The 16991-nt window shown below is 43.6% G+C and overlaps 1 protein-coding gene across 2 annotated transcripts in view; it reads right to left on the bottom strand.

Moving 5' to 3' along the window:
- The window catches only part of LOC137376345 (zinc finger protein 292-like), a 278773-nt gene that overhangs the window by 26270 nt on the left and 235512 nt on the right, over window positions 1–16991 (bottom strand). For both annotated transcript variants that reach the window (XM_068044695.1, XM_068044696.1), the window contains exon 5: window positions 947–1149. In XM_068044695.1, the coding sequence (XP_067900796.1) occupies window positions 947–1149 (203 nt within the window). The remainder of the gene's footprint in view (window positions 1–946; window positions 1150–16991) is intronic.

Here is a 16991-nt window from a genome sequence, read left to right as displayed (position 1 = left end):
AAAGACGACGGTGCAGGGCTACGGGGAGAAGGCGGAGACTGGCACTAGCTAAATTGCTCCTTCGGAGAGCCAGCACAGACACGGTGGGCTGAATGGCCTCCTTCTTTGCTGTAACAATTCTGTGAAATGACAGCTTCAGCCTCCAATTGGCTTTGGCTGTCTTAACAAATAGCCTGCAGATAGTGGATTCACACACGAAGAATGGCCATTCACTAAGGTACTGAAGAGTTACTGGCATCCATGGAGCCAGACCCAAGCATGAATAATCACATTCAGTGGATAGAATAAAAAATGGCAGTACTGTACTTTACCTCCAGTATACATACTGCCCATTTCTCAACGGCCTCACACAGTGACATTTTCTTTTCCACAACACCGTCTGGTGCTAGACAGAAGATTTGGTTGCTCTTACCACAGCTCAATTATGGAACTCTACTGCACTGTTCTTGTGGAAGCAGACTTCACAACAACCAGCTTTTTGATGTGCTGTGCACCTAGCCAACATCACAGACATACATGCTATTTTCTTTTTAATAGAGATGCCTCAACGTACCCAAAACCCACCACATAGAAAAAACCTACAGGCGAATGTTAATCGACTCTGGTAGTTGAACTTCAAACTTTTATTTGGGAATCCAATGTTTCCTGTTTATATTTACTGAAGTACTACTGCATGTAATTAAAATGGTTATTTTAAAAGACAAAACAACCGAAAATTAACTTACAGAAACCTTAATATTAAAAAGAAATGTTAATTGATTGCCTGCAGACATCACAAAGCCAAAATTCTCCTGTTTGGAAATGGTACTGCTGGATGTGAAAGTCTCTGAAAGAACATACATTCAATTATAATTCTTTAAAATGGCAAAATGACTTTTCACAAGATTACTGAACCTGCTTTACTTTTGCAAAACCATAAGAGCATCAATAATTTGGCTATGCTTACCTCTTCCATCAAGATGTCGCTGGATGATGCAGTACAGAGACAGGTAAGGTAGATCTGTTTAAAAATACTCTTTGTACCAATTTCTGGATGTTCTGCACAAACTTTTGCTAACTTTGTAGCCTGATCAATTCTCTTCCCTTTGACAAGGTGTCGGATTCGCATCTCAAGGAGGGCAGGGCCTTCCTGTATCAGAAATTCATCAACTGCAAAAACCAGAAGTCAATCAATATCCGCAATGATCGCTCCTTTTCACTTAAACAATTTTATAGACTACAAGTTTCAAAAACTTTTGTCATGTCACTTCTACAGCTGAAGCACTGAACTGCATTCTTTGCATACATCAGAAGCTGGGATCTGATGTTGCTGCTTTCTAACTGATGACTTAGAAGGTATAAGTTTACAAATATATATATATATATATATAGATAGATAATAGACACAATTTTAACGGTTGGTCATTAAATTGATGCATGCATCCTTCTTGCATGGTCAAATAATCCAAAAGCACCAACATTTATCATAGTATCATCATATAATACAGCACAGGAGGCATTCAGCCCACTGTGCCCAAGCCGGCTCTTTGGTAGAGGTATCCAATTAATCGCCTGCTTTCTCCATAGCCCTGTAACTTTTCTCTCCAGGCATTTAATTCTCTTTCGAAAGTTACTATTTAATCTGTTTCCACTGCCCTTTCAAACAGTGTATTTCAGATCATAACTCATTGTGTCAATAAACGTCTCACGTTGCCTCTGGTTCTTTGGCCAATCACCTTAAATCTACGTCCCCTGGTTAATGACTCTTCTCAATCATAATGTGACAGTCAGAAGCCATTTGGCCCATCAAGTGCATGCCGGCACTACAGAGAAATCCAATCAATCAGTCTCATTCCCCTGCTCTATCCCCATAGCCTTGCAAGTTTATTTCCCAAGTGCCTATCCACTTTCCTTTTGAAATCATTGTCTCCGCTGTATCACCCTTGTAGGCAGCGAGCTCAAGATGGGTTACCATTTGCTGTTTAAAAAAGATTCTTCCTCACATCCCCCTGGATCTCTTGCCCAAAACCTTACATCTGTGTCCCTTAGCCCTTGCAGTACCAGCTAATGATAACAGCTTTTCTTTGTTTACCTTATCTAAACCTCCCAATATCTTGTATATCTCTACAAGATCTTCCCTCAACATCCTATGCTCCAAGGAGAACAATCCCAGCTTCTCCAACCTAAGCTTGCAGCTAATATCCCTCAACGCTGGAACTATTCTGGTAAATCTCCTCTGCACCCTCTCAAGGACCCTTACATCCTTCCTAAAGAGGACACAATACTCTAGTTGTGGCCTAACCAGAGTGTTATAAAGATGCAGTATAACATCCCCCTTCCTGAACTCAATACCTTTGCTAACTACACCTGCCACCTTCAATGATCTCAGTACATGAACGCCAAGGTCCCTCTTTCCCTGCACATTCTTCAGAGCTGTGTCACTTAGTCTATATTACCTCTCCCTATCCTTTCTGACACTTCTCAGTATTAAATTCCATCTGTCACTTGTCTGCCCATTCTGCTAGCCTATGTCCTGATGCAGTTGATTGGTAACATCCTCAGTATTTGTCATACCTCTAAGTTTGGTATCATCTGCAAGTTTGGTAATGTTACTCTCTATTCCAATATCCAAGTCATTTATATATAGTGGGAGGAGAATTGTGGGGATGTGCTAGGGAATATGGGATTAATGTAGGATTAGTATAAATGGGTGGTTGGCACAGACTCGGTGGGCCAAAGGGCCTGTTTCAGTGCTGTATCTCTCTATAATGGACATAATATTGTGATCGCCTTCCTCTCTGCTGAGAAAGAGAATAAGCAGCCAGCCAGGACAGCCTGGCTCGTTATCTCTGTCAAGGACATAATTCTAGTACGGGCTCTGAAACATGAGTAAAGAACGTCCTAGCAGGCAATGAGGCACGAGATGACTCCATGGGCGGGGGATGGAAATGGGAGGGATTATCTTCAGATGGAAGAGAACTTCCCAATGTGGATCCATGCTGGCTTCAGCCTAACACTTTGGTTAGCTCAAGACCACCCAGGACCCCAACGACTGAAGAGAACACCAACAGCTTGCCTGCTTCATCCATTGGGAAGACTACCAACACCGTTCTGCCCCACTGTATGATCTGGTAATGTGTTATGGGTCGCATGCCTTTTCCATCTACTTAGCTTATACATCATATTTAAACTGCTGCTTCTTTATAAACTATTTTAAAATTACATTGGCTATCTGCAACTCACGAAACTAAATCCTACACAAAGTGGTGTCAGAAGTAGGATTCATGGTGGTCGAGATATCATAGGCTTGAAACTTGAGAAGCAACAGTCTTAAGTCGTAGTTCTTAAGTGAAACCAGGATTTACAATGGCACTGGCACAGGCTACAGAGTAACTGATAGAGACTGGCAGAGAAAACTGGGGCAACAGGTGCAAGAGATATATTGGGGACTGTAGAAGACTGCGATGGGGATTAAGAGTGTATCCTTGACAGGCTTTCCAAAGATGTGCAGAAAGCAAGATGAAGTTGCAAAAGGTCTGGAATAAGTTGGCCTACGGTGCACACGCATGTGCCGTACAACTGAATAGAAAGTACAAAGAATTAAGCGAACAGGTAGATAAGTTGCAAAAACAAAGTGATAGTTGGCAAGAGAATATCTGTCCTACATAGTTATCAAGAGAACAGGAAGCGAAGGACAGAAGTGCATGATCAAAAAAGCAGATACAGCAAATACTGGAACAAACCACTGAATTATAAACCGACAATGGCAGACTAATTGAGGAGTTAGAAGATGCAAGGGGTGCTTTGAGTGTGTTAGTTCGGCAATAAATTGTCACCTCCCCTGAAGCAAACCATGTCCCATGTTCAGCTGAAATCCGTCAACTCCAGACATAAATTGGCCAACAGCGGGCTCCAAAACCAGAGTAGGTGACTCTAGTTCTTGTTGGGACAATATCGTGAAGAACCTCACCGCCTCTACTCCACCTCTCCCATTCAAGACAGACAAGAAAATGCCAGTGTGTGTGGTTACTTGAGTCAGGACCAAGACAGAGTGGGAGGAGAGGGGCACTGAAGAACCATCCTCATCCACCGGGATCAGAGACGAGGTTACAACTGCGCACACGTCTCTTTCCCCCGGCAAGGCTGAGGTCCTGAGGGAAGAGTTAGGGATGACAGTGGATATGAACGCTGACCCCCTCCTCCTCATCCCAAAATGGGAAATTTTTAAGACATCCTATCCGGAGTTAGACAGTGAGTACCTTAAACAGATCCTAGCTGCGTACTCCCTAGAGTTAAAACAAGAGATGGACCGGAACACTATGACCAGGAGATACAGGTAGGGCCCTAGGGGAAAGAGAACATTAATTTCCATGAAGTCCTAGTTAACATCAAACAGGGCCCAACCCAATGGAGTGATATGCAGAGAAACTCCATGACTGTTCGCATAAGATTCGAGAATGGAGGACCAGTAGGATTATGTTGATGCATGTTATGACACCCAAATTTTAAGAGCCCTTGCTGAAAGGACTCCAGCTGGCAGTCCGTTGTGGGTTGAGCGTTTAAAACTAAAATAGTGACCTGGGAGGATTTGATCCGCTACACCTGTATGGTCTAGGGACAGGTCCATGGTATCCTCCCTTGAACACCTGCAAAAGCTAAGGTAGCAGCCATTGAAGGCCCCTTGCCCAGCCAGGAACCTGGACTGCCTAGAAACCCCGTGCTGAGAAGGAATGTCCCAGTACGTTGTTTTAACTGCAACCGCTTAAAGAACAGAACAAAGAATACAGCACAGGAACAGGCCATTCGGCCCTCCAAGCCTGCGCCGATCTTGATGCCTGTCTAAACTAAAACCTTCTGCACTTCCGTGGACTGTATCCCTCTATTCCCATCCTATTCATTGGGCCATTACACTCACAACTGCTGTAACAGGTGTAGCAGGGGGAAACTGACAGAAATGGTGAGCCTCGTTTCCCTCTCCAGCATTGATGAGTCCCAACCCTGTTGAACAGTGACTAGCGAGAATGGAGACTGCAATAGAGGCCATGTGAATTAGTAACAGCTTGGCCAGTTACATAGAAAATAGGAGCAGGAGTAGGCCATTCGGGCCTGCTCCACCATTCATTATGATCAAGGATGATCATGCAACTCAGTAACCGGTTCCCGCTTTCGCCCCATATCCTTTGATCCCTTTAGACCCAAGAGCTATATCTAACTCATTCTTGAAAACATACAATGTTTTGGCAACAACTGCTTTCTGTGGTAGCAAATTCCACAGGCTCACCACTCTCTGGGTGAAGAAATTTCTCCTCATCTCAGTCCTGAAAGGTTTACCCCGTATGTTTAGACTATGACCCCTGGTTCTGGACTCCCACATCGGGAACATCCTTCCTCCATCTACCCGGTCAAGTCCTGTTAGAATTTTAAAGGTTACTATGAGATCCCCCCTCACTCTTCTGAACTCCAGCGAATATAATCCTAACCGACTCAATCTCTCCTCATATGTCAATCCCGCCATCCCAGGAATCAGTCTGGTAAACCTTCGCTGCACTCCCTCTATAGCAAGAACATCCTACCTCAGATAAGGAGACCAAAACTGCACACAATATTCCAGGTGTGGCCTCACCAAGGCCCTGTATAACTGCAGCAAGACATCCCTGCTCCCGTACTTGAATCCTCTCACTATGACGGCCAACATACCATTTGCCTTTTTTACTGCCTGTTGCACCTGCATGCTTACCTTCAGCGACTGATGTACGAGAACACCTAGGTGTCGCTACATATTCCCGTCTCTCAGTTTATAGCCGTTCAGATAATAATCTGCCTTCCTGTTTTTGCTACCAAAGTGGATAACCTCACATTTATCCACATTATACTGCATCTGCCATGCATTTGCCCACTCACTCAACTAGTCCAAATCACCCTGAAGCCTCTGTGCATCCTCCTCACAACTCACCCTCCCACCCAGTTTTGTCTCATCTGCAAATTTGGAGATATTACATTTAGTTCCCTCATCTAAATCATTAATATATATTGTGAATAGCTGGGGTCCTAACACTAATCCCTGCGGTACCCCACTATTCACTGCCTGCCATTTGGAAAAAGACCCGACTCTTTGTTCCCTGTCTGCCAACCAATTTTCTATCCATCGCAATACACTAACCGTAATCCCATGCACTTTAATTTTACATGCTATAGTGCATCAGATACCCGGGCAAATAACTGCAGACCCCCTGTGACTCCAGCAGGCCTCCGTGGAGAGGTGGTTTCCCTCATCAGATATGACAGTAGTGAGAGACGGGTAGTCTGCACTGTTGATACCAGAAGCAGTGTATTCGCAACCCATAAACATGATTGTAGAAACATGACCAAACTCGAAGATAATAGCAGACTGTTACACGATCCTTCGAAGCAGTACTCTTAGCCAGCTGAGAGTATCTCACATATGCAAGCCCTGCCGAGTCATTGTTAAAGCAGGGGGTTGTTTGGAACCATCAAAAATTAAAAAATCGGTTTGAGGAAGAAATTGAACAATTTGGAAACAACTGGAGCTTAATCTAAAATGCTGTCTTCCCTGATGCCAATGTTTTCCTTTGAAGTTGATAACGTTACTACTGACTTTTGTTTTCAATTCCTAAGGATAAAAAAAATTGTACAAATTTAAAAAGGACTCCAAGACTTAATAATTTTCCTAACAGTTTAAGATGGTATTTAGTTCGTTGTATATTGGGAAAAAGTTATGTAAAGTGCTACAATTGTGTGCCTGAGAATGTTTTGCTCTGCCCCCTTGAAAACAAGCTGAGAAGTTAACCCTTTGTGCTGACAGCTTTTTTTTTCATTTAATTCACCATACTGCTGAGTGTAAATTTATATATATTGGACATTGTTACATTTTAAGTTTCCAAATTGATAATCTTTGGACAATGGATCGAGTTTTATTTTAAAGAAACAGGTGATGGTGGTATATAAGCAAGAACAGTAAGAGATCCAGCCACTTAAAGAATTTAAGAACTTGTGTGCAGATATCAAATGTCACAGCTTGGTGACAATTTGGACTAAAGGCTCTGCCTTTTCAAAGAACTTGGATATTGGTTATATTCGGAGACAAAATGTTTGATAACGGGAAATATGGAAGTCAGCTCTAGACTGATTCCAAGCATTTCTGTCTCTGTTGTGAAAGCAAAGGTTTAAACCCAGCAAGCCTGGGCATAAGTAATTGGAATCGATAAACCAAACTAAATTGATATGAGTGGTTATTTCAAGTACTCAAAGGGAAAATTTACCTGAAATTTAAGGGGATAATCAAATTTTCATTCAACAAAAAACATGATGAAAAAGCAATCTAAGTGGTTCCTGAGCATCAAAAAAAAGGTTCCTTTTGGGGAAAAATGAATTGAACATTGAGAAAACCGTTCAGCCCAACAACACTGCTATTTGAATTTGAGATAATTTCAATATGAAGCACAAGAGGTCATCTAAAATAGAGAACAAACGTGTTAATAACTGGCACCACTGGGGAATGAATATATGATTTCTGTTCTAAAGGTATATGAGAGTATTGCATTGGACTGTAAAGTTCCTCCAGGGATCATGAATAAGATAGAATGGTAATTATTGGGATACCCCATTTAGAGTAAGAGATAGAGACAGGAAAATCACACCACCAAATGGGAACTGGAATAACTCACTTTGTGTGTGACTCAATGGAATACATCAAACTGGTATCCATGCACATTCCAGTAAAAGTCAGGAAAATGTAGATGAGATTTGTAAATTGATAGCTTTCTCTTGGAGATATCTGTGTCCTTGCCTATGAACTTTTTAAAAAGAACTGCATTTGATAATCTGGCCACTACCCAAGACACTGGGACCATACAGGGGAGAATAGGAAAGGTCTTCATACAGACAGCTCCCCCCATCCTTTCAATCTTTTGAAAAGATCATGGAGAGTCAAGATTGTGTGACATGATACTGGAACACCAGTATAAGTGTGCAAATGTAATGTGTGAAGTAACAAACATGCAGGAATGCATGAAGTTGCAGTGAAGAACTGGTTTCAGACGTGCTCAGCTATTTGACAACAGGACAACATGAAACAGTTAATGCAGCCAGTAAAGACAACATTTTAAAACATCAAGGCATTGACACATATTCCAGAGAAATGACTTCAAAATCAGGATAAAATGGTACCTGCCAGAGGGAGTATAATTATCAGAGATAGGGAATCTGAATTAAAATAACGGAGAAGATACTGAGGGATAGGATCTATTCCCATTTGGAAGAAAATGGGCCTATCAGTGATAGGCAACATGGTTTTGTGCAGGGAAGGTCATGTCTTACCAACTTAATAGAATTCTTTGAGGAAGTGACAAAGAACAAAAGAACAAAGAAAATTACAGCACAGGAACAGGCCCTTCGGCCCTCCAAGCCTGCGCCAATCCAGATCCTCTATCTAAACATGACGCCTACTTTCTAAGGGTTTGTATCTCTTTACTTCCTGCCCATTCATGTATCTGTCTAGATACATCTTAAAAGACGCTATTGTGCCCGCGTCTACCACCTCCGCTGGCAATGCGTTCCAGGCACCCACCACCCTCTGCGTAAAGAACTTTCCCACGCATATCCCCATATAGAGTGGTCAAGAAGGCATACGGCATGCTTTCCTTCATCGGACGGGGTATTGAGTACAAGGGTTGACAGGTCATGTTACAGTTGTATAAGACTTTGGTTCGGCCACTTTGGAATACTGCGTGCAGTTCTGGTCGCCACATTACCAAAAGGAAGTAGATGCTTTGGAGAGGGTGCAGAGGAGGTTCACCAGGATGTTGCCTGGTATGGAGGGCGCTAGCTATGAAGAGAGGTTGAGCAGATTAGGATTAATTTCATTAGAAAGACGGAGGTTGAGGGGGGACCTGATTGAGGTGTACAAAATCATGAGAGGTATAGACAGGGTGGATAGCAAGAAGCTTTTCCCCCCAGAGTGGGGGATTCAATTACTAGGGGTCACGAGTTCAAAGTGAGAGGGGAAAAGTTTAGGGGGGATATGCGTGGAAAGTTCTTTATGCAGAGGGTGGTGGGTGCCTGGAACGCGTTGCCAGCGGAGGTGGTAGACGCGGGCACGATAGCGTCTTTTAAGATGCATCTTGACAGATACATGAATGGGCAGGAAGCAAAGAGGTACAGACCCTTAAAAAATAGGCGACATGTTTAGATAGAGCATCTGGATCGGCGCAGGCTTGGACGGCCGAAGGGCCTGTTCCTGTGCTGTAATTTTCTTTGTTCTTTTTTTCTTGGAGGGCTACGTCTCATATTTAACAAGAACTATCCACAAGATGGATACAGGTAAAAGGAGAGCTGGAGAATCTTAAGTCCATTTTTGTTTCAACCATACGTATTTATGACATTTTACTGGAAATGTTTTTACACATATTCTTAGTGGCAGCTTAGCAATATCTAAGTTAGTTAGGGGCCAATTGTGAGAAGTCAATAAAGATATTTCCTTCCCAAGGTGGGGAACTGTAAGAAATGGGACCTTTAATAAATGGTACTTTTCAAAGTAATATAGAGGATAGATACGTCCCCGGGGCCAGACGGGATATACCCAAGGTTATTACGGGAAGCGAGGGAAGAGATTGCCGTGCCTTTGGCGATGATCTTTGCGTCCTCACTGTCCACTGGAGTAGTACCAGATGATTGGAGGGTGGCAAATGTTATTCCCTTGTTCAAGAAAGGGAATCGGGATAACCCTGGGAACCACAGAACAGTCAGTCCTACGTCGGCAGTGGGCAAATTATTGGAGAGGATTCTGAGAGACAGGATTTATGATTATTTGGAAAAGCATAGTTTGATTAGAGATAGTCAGCATGGCTTTGTGAGGGGCAGGTCATGCCTCACAAGCCTTATTGAATTCTTTGAAGATGTAACAAAACACATTGATGAAGGAAGAGCAGTGGATGTGGTGTATATGGATTTTAGCAAGGCGTTTGATAAGGTTCCCCATGGTAGGCTCATTCAGAAAGTAAGGAGGCATGGGATTCAGGGAAAGTTGGCTGTCTGGATACAGAATTGGCTGGCCCATAGAAGACAGAGGGTGGCAGTAGATGGAAAGTATTCAGCCTGGAGCTCGGTGACCAGTGGTGTTCCGCAGGGATCTGTTCTGGGACCTCTGCTCTTTGTGATTTTTATAAATGACTTGGATGAGGAAGTGGAAGGCTGGGTTAGCAAGTTTGCCGATGACACAAAGGTTGCTGGAGTTGTGGATAGTGTGGACGGCTGTTGTAGGTTGCAACGGGACATTGACAGGATGCAGAGCTGGGCTGAGAAGTGGCAGATAGAGTTCAACCTGGAAAAGTGTGAAGTGATTCATTTTGCAAGGTTGAATTTGAATGCAGAATACAGGCTTAAAGACAGGATTCTTGGCAGTGTGGAGGAACAGAGGAATCTTGGGGTCCACGTCCATAGATCCCTCAAAGTTGCCACCCAAGTTGACAGGGTTGTTAAGAAGGCATATGGGGTGTTGGCTTTCATTAACAGGGGTTTAAGAGCCGCGAGGTTATGCTGCAGCTCTATAAAGCCCTGGTTCGACCACACTTGGAATATTGTGTTCAGTTCTGGTCGCCTCATTATAGGAAGGATGTGGAAGCTTTAGAGAGGGTGCAGAGGAGATTGACCAGGATGCTGCCTGGACTGGAGGGCATGTCTTGTGAAGAAAGGTTGAGGGAGCTAGGGCTTTTCTCATTGGAGCAAAGAAGGATGAGAGGTGATTTGATAGAGGTGTACAGAGGATGAGAGGCAGAGATAGAGTGGATAGCCAGAGACTTTTTCCCAGGGCAGAAAGGGCTATCACCAGGGGGCATAATTTTAAGGTGATTGGAGGAAGGTTTCGGGGAGATGTCAGAGGTAGGTTCTTTACACAGAGAGTGGTGGGTGCGTGGAATGCACTGCCAGTGGTGGTAGTAGAAGCAGATACATTAGGGACATTTAAGTGACTCTTGGATAGGTACATGGATGATAGTAGAATGAAGGGTATGCAGGTAGTTTGATCTCAGAGTAGGTTAAAGGGTCGGCACAACATCATGGGCCGAAGGGCCTGTACTGTGCTGTACTGTTCTATGTTCTAATTCTTATGGAGTTAATATTGCGATTTCCTCTCTCTCTGTTAAGATCGATCCTATGGCACCAGCCAGGACAGCACAGGTCTGGTATCTCTTCTCTGGACATAATTTTAGCACAGGCTCTGAAACAAGACATTCCTAAAGGGCGGCACAGTGGCGCAGTGGTTAGCACTGCAGCCTCACAGCTCCAGCGACCCGGGTTCAATTCTGGGTACTGCCTGTGTGGAGTTTGCAAGTTCTCCCTGTGTCACCGTGAGTTTCCTCCGGGTGCTCCGGTTTCCTCCCACATGCCAAAGACTTGCAGGTTGATAGGTAAATTGGCCATTAGCAATTGCTCCTGGTATAGGTAGGTGGTAGGGAAATATAGGGACAGGTGGGGATGTGGTAGGAATATGGAATTAGCGTAGGATTGGTATAAATGGGTGGTTGATGGTCGGCACAGACTCGGTGGGCCGAAGGGCCTGTTTCAGTGCTGTATCTCTAAAACTAAAAACTAAAGCTGGTAAAGTGGGATACCATGAGTAAAGGTTAAACAGAACGTCCTAGCAAGCGATGAGCCACGAGATGACTCCATAGGCTCTAGATGGAAACAGGAGGGATTACCTTGAATATGATTCACATGGTACACTCACCAGCCACCGGAAGTAAAGTATACAAACAGATGCTGAGGAGAGAAAGGCGGTCTTCAGCTGGAAAAGAGCTTTCCAAGGTGAATCCATGCTGGCTTCGGCCTAATGCAAGCTCAAGAAGACGGAGGACCCCAGGGACCGAAGAGACCATCAAAATCATGCCTGCCTCATCCATCGGGAAGACTGCCAACACCGTTCTGTCCCACTGTATGATCTGGGATTTGCAATCCGTTCAATCTGCTATGGGTCCGATGTCTTTTCTGTCTATTTAGCTTATGCATCATCATATTTAAACTGCTACTGAATACACATTATATTTAAACTGCTGCTTCTGAAAGAACTATTTTAAAATTTCATTATGAGCTCAACCCCTTCTTTGGGTATCTGTGACTCCCAACCCTAAATCTTACAACAGCAAAAAAGCAATAGTCTGTGCACTGACCCTTGAGCAATACCGCTGTCTACCATCCTCCATTCAAAAAAACAAATCATTCCCACAAAACTCTGAAAATGTCATCGACCTAAAACATTAACTTTGTTTCTCTCTCCACAGATGCTGCCAGACCTGATCATTTACGAACATACGAATCAAGAGCAGGATGCGGCCACTCGGTCCTATGAGCCTGCTCCGCCATTCAATAAGTTCATGGCTGAACTGATTACTCCACATTTCCACCTACCCCCGATAACCTTCCACCCCCTTGCTTATCAAGAATCTACCTACCTCTGCCTTAAAATATTCAAAGACTCTGCTTCCACTGCCTTTTGAGGAAGAGAATTCAAAGACGCACGACCCTCAGAGAAAAAAATTCTCCTCATCTCTAGCTTAAACGGGCGACCCCTTATTTTTAAACAGTGACCCCTAGTTTGAGATTTTCCCACAAGGGGAAACATCCTTTCCACATCCACTTTGTCAAGACCCCTCAGGATCTTATATGTTTCAATCAAGTCAACTCTTATTCTTCTAAATTCCAGCAGATACAAGCCTAGCCTGTCCAATGTTTCCTCAGAAGACAGCCTGTCCATTCCAGGTATTAGTCTAGTAGACCTTCTCTGTACTGCCTCCAACGCATTTACATCCTTCCTTAAATGAGAACAATACACAGTACTCCAGATGTGGTCTCACCAATGCCCTATGGAGCTGAAGCATAACCTCCCTACTTTTGCATTCAATTCCCCTTGCGATAAACAATAACATTCTATTAGCTTTCCTAATTACGTGCTGTAACTGCATACTAACCTTGCGCGATTCATGCACGAGGACACCCAGATCCCTCTGCAGCTCAGAGCTCTGCAATCACCATTTAGATAATATGCTTCTTCGTTATTCTTTCTGCCAAAGTGGACAATTTCCCACTTTCCCACATTATACTCCATTTGTCAGGTCTTTGCCCACTCACTTAACCTATCTATATCCCTTTGTAGCCCCCTTATGTCCTCTTCACAAGTTAATTTCCTACCTGTCTTTGTGTCATCAGCAAATTTAGCAACCATACCTTCGGTCCTATCATCCAAGTCATTTATATAATTTGTAAAAAGTTGAGGCCCCAGCACAAATCCCTGTGGCACACCACACGTTACATCTTGCCAACCAGAAAATGACCCATTTATGCCTACTCTGTTCCCTGTTAGCCAATCTTCTATCCATGCCAATATGTTACCCCCTACACCATGAGCTTTTATTTTCCGCAATAACCTTTGATGTGGCACCTTATCAAATGCCTTCTGGAAATCTAAGCACAGTACATCCACTGGATCCGCTTTATCCACAGCACACATTATTTCTTCAAAAAACTCCAATAACCTGGTTAAACATGATTTCCCTTTCACAAAATCTTGTTGACTCTGTCTCAAAACTTGATTTTTTCTAAATGCCCTGCTGTAAAGTCTTTAATAATAGCTTCTAACATTTTACGAAGACAGATGTTAAGCTAACTGGCCTGTAGTTTCCTGCTTTCTGTCTCTCTCCCTTCGCTATTTTCCAATCTAATGGAATCTTCCCCGAATCCAGGGAATTTTGGAAAATTAAAACTGACGTATCAACTATCTCACTAGCCACTTCTTTTAACACCCTAGGATGAAGTCCATCAGGACCCAGGGACTTGCAGCTCCAACAATTTGTTTAGTACCACTTCCCTGGTGATTGAAGTTTTCTTGAGTTCCTCCCTCCCTTCCATTTCCTGACTTATAGCTAATACTGGGATGTTACTTGTATCCTCAATAGTGAAGACTGATGCAAAATATCTGTTCATCTGCCATCTCCTTATTATCCATTATTAGTTCCCCAGACTCACTTTCTGTAGGACCAATGCTCACTTTGTTAGCGCTTTAAAAAAAAAATCTACAGAAACTCTTACTATCTGTCTATATATTTCTATCTAGCTTTCTCTTGTACTCTAATTTTACCTTCCTTATCAATCTTTGAGTCATTCTTTGCTGTTTTTCATATTTTGTCTAATCTTCTAACCTGCCTCCCATCTTTGCACAATTATAGGCTTTTTCTTTAAGTTTGAAACTATCTTTAACTGTTTTAGTTAACCGTGGATGGCAGGTCCCACCCTTGGAATGTATCTATTCTGTGTATGCTGAAATAGCCCCTAAATGTCTGCCACTGCATTTAGATTAGATTAGATTAGAGATACAGCACTGAAACAGGCCCTTCTGCCCACCGAGTCTGTGCCGAACATCAACCACCCATTTATACTAATCCTACACTAATCCCATATTCCTACCAAAGATCCCCACCTGTCCCTATATTTCCCTACCACCTACCTATACTAGTGACAATTTATAATGGCCAATTTACCTATCAACCTGCAAGTCTTTTGGCTTGTGGGAGGAAACCGGAGCACCCGGAGAAAACCCACGCAGACACAGGGAGAACTTGCAAACTCCACACAGGCAGTACCCGGAATCGAACCTGGGTCCCTGGAGCTGTGAGGTTGCGGTGCTAACCACTGCGCCACTGACTTATCCCTTAACCTGATTTGCTAGTCCACTTTAAGCTAGCTCTGCTTTCATGCCCTCATAATTGGCCTTATTTAAGTTTAAAATACTAGTCTTGGACCCACTCCTCTCCCTCAAACTGAATGTTACGATCATATCATACGATCAATCATATTACGATCAATCATATTACGATTGCTACTACCTAGGGGCGCCTTAACTATGAGGTCATCAATTAATCCTATCGCGTTGCACAATACCAGGTCCAGTATAGCCTGCTCTCTGGTTGGCTCCAGAATGTATTGTTCCAAGAAATTATCCCGAAAACATTCTATGTACTCAAAGAACAAAGAACAGTACAGCACAGGAACAGGCCATTCGGCCCTCCAAGCCTGCACCGATCTTGATGCCTGCCTAAACGAAAACCTTCCGCACTTCCGGGGACCGTATCCCTCTATTCCCATCCTATTCATGCATTTGTCAAGATGCCTCTTAAACGTCGCTATCGTATCTGCTTCCACCACCTCCCCCGGCAGCAAGTTCCAGGCACTCACCACCCTCTGTGTAAAGGACTTGCCTCGCACATCCCCTCTAAACTTTGCCCCTCGCACCTTAAACCTATGTCCCCTAGTAACTGACTCTTCCACCCTGGGAAAAAGCTTCTGACTATCCACTCTGTCCACGCCACTCATAACTTTGCAAACCTCTGTCATGTAGCCCCTCCACCTCCGTCGTTCCAGTGAAAACAATCTGAGTTTATCCAACCTCTCCTCATAACTAATGCCCTCCAGACCAGGCAACATCCTGGTAAACCTCTTCTGTACCCTCTCCAAAGCCTCCAACGAAACCTCTGTCCATCCAATTTTCCCGTCTATATGTAGGTTAAAATCCCCCATAATTATCGCTGTACCTTTCTGACAAGCTGCCATTATTTTTCCTTTATACCCAGTCCTACAATGTGGTTAATGTTAAGTGGCCTGTACACCACTCCCACAAGTGACTTCTTGCCCTTATGATTTCTCATCTCTACCCAAACAGCTTCTACATCCTGGTCTCCTGAATTTAGGTTATTCCTCGCTATTGCACTAATACTATTAATTAACAGAGCTACCCCTCCACCTTTTCCTAGCTTCCTGTCCTTCCTAAATGCCATGTACCCTTCAGTATTCAGGTCCCGATCTATGTCGCCCTGCAGCCATGTCTCTGTATTGGCGATCAGATCATACTTATTTAGTTCTATTTGCACTCTCAGTTCATCTGTTTTGTTTCGAATGCTAAGTGCATTCAGATACAGAGCCTTTAGTTTTGTCCTTTTATTATTTTTGTAATCTCTAGCCTTATTTGTTGATTTACTCTTAGGTTTGTACGGCTCTGTCCCTTCCTGTCACAGTCTATCATTTCCCATATTAATACCTTTCTCTCTCGCCTTGATTTACCATATCTTCCCAAAATTGATCCCTTGCCCCCACTATTAAGTTTAAAACCCTCTCTACTTCTCTAGTTATGCGGCTCAAACCAGCCCCTGCTCGGTTCAGGTATAGACCATCCCAACAGTACAGCCACCACTTATCCCATTACTGGTGCCAGTGCCCCATGAACCGGAACCCACTTCTACCACACCAGTCTTTGAGCCACGCATTAATTTCTCCAATCTTATTTGTAGCACGCTCTATTATTTCAGATTTCCAGCATTCGCAGTATTTTGCTTTCGGTTAACAATTTACCACAACTTGCTGTTTTCTGTCCTTAAATCAAATTTTTACCCAATTGAACAATGACTCTCCTATTCCATGAGCCACAATTTTGTTAACCAACATGATGCTGTCAAATGCTTTCTTAAAATCCAGAGTCATATAGTCATACAGCACTGAAACAGGCCCTTTGGCCCACCGAGTCTGTGCCGACCAACAACCACCCATTTATACTAATCCTACATTAATCACATATTCGCTATCACATCTCCACCATTCTCCTACCACCTACCTACACAAGGGGCAATTCACAATGGCCAATTTACCTATCAACCTGCAAGTCTTTGGCTGTGGGAGGAAACCGGAGCACCTGGCGGAAACCCACACGGTCACAGGGAGAACTTGCAAACACCGCACAGGCAGTACCCAGAATCAAACACAGGTCGCTGGAGCTGTGAGGCTGCGGTACTAACCACTGCGCCACTGTGCTGCCCATAAGCAACATCCACTGCATTCACTTCATCACCTGTTACTTCACAAAAAAAAAGCTGCCACTGGAAGTGGTGGGGGGAGGGGGGCGGGGTGGGGTGGGGAGGAATATATTTTTGGCGGTGGCATCAAGCAGAAATGGAGTA

The sequence above is a fragment of the Heterodontus francisci genome, chromosome 13 (genome assembly GCF_036365525.1).
Source record: "Heterodontus francisci isolate sHetFra1 chromosome 13, sHetFra1.hap1, whole genome shotgun sequence".
In the NCBI taxonomy this organism is placed as follows: Eukaryota; Metazoa; Chordata; class Chondrichthyes; order Heterodontiformes; family Heterodontidae; genus Heterodontus; species Heterodontus francisci.
Note: the sequence above shows the minus strand (reverse complement) of the source record. Positions and strands in the feature narration are given on the sequence as shown.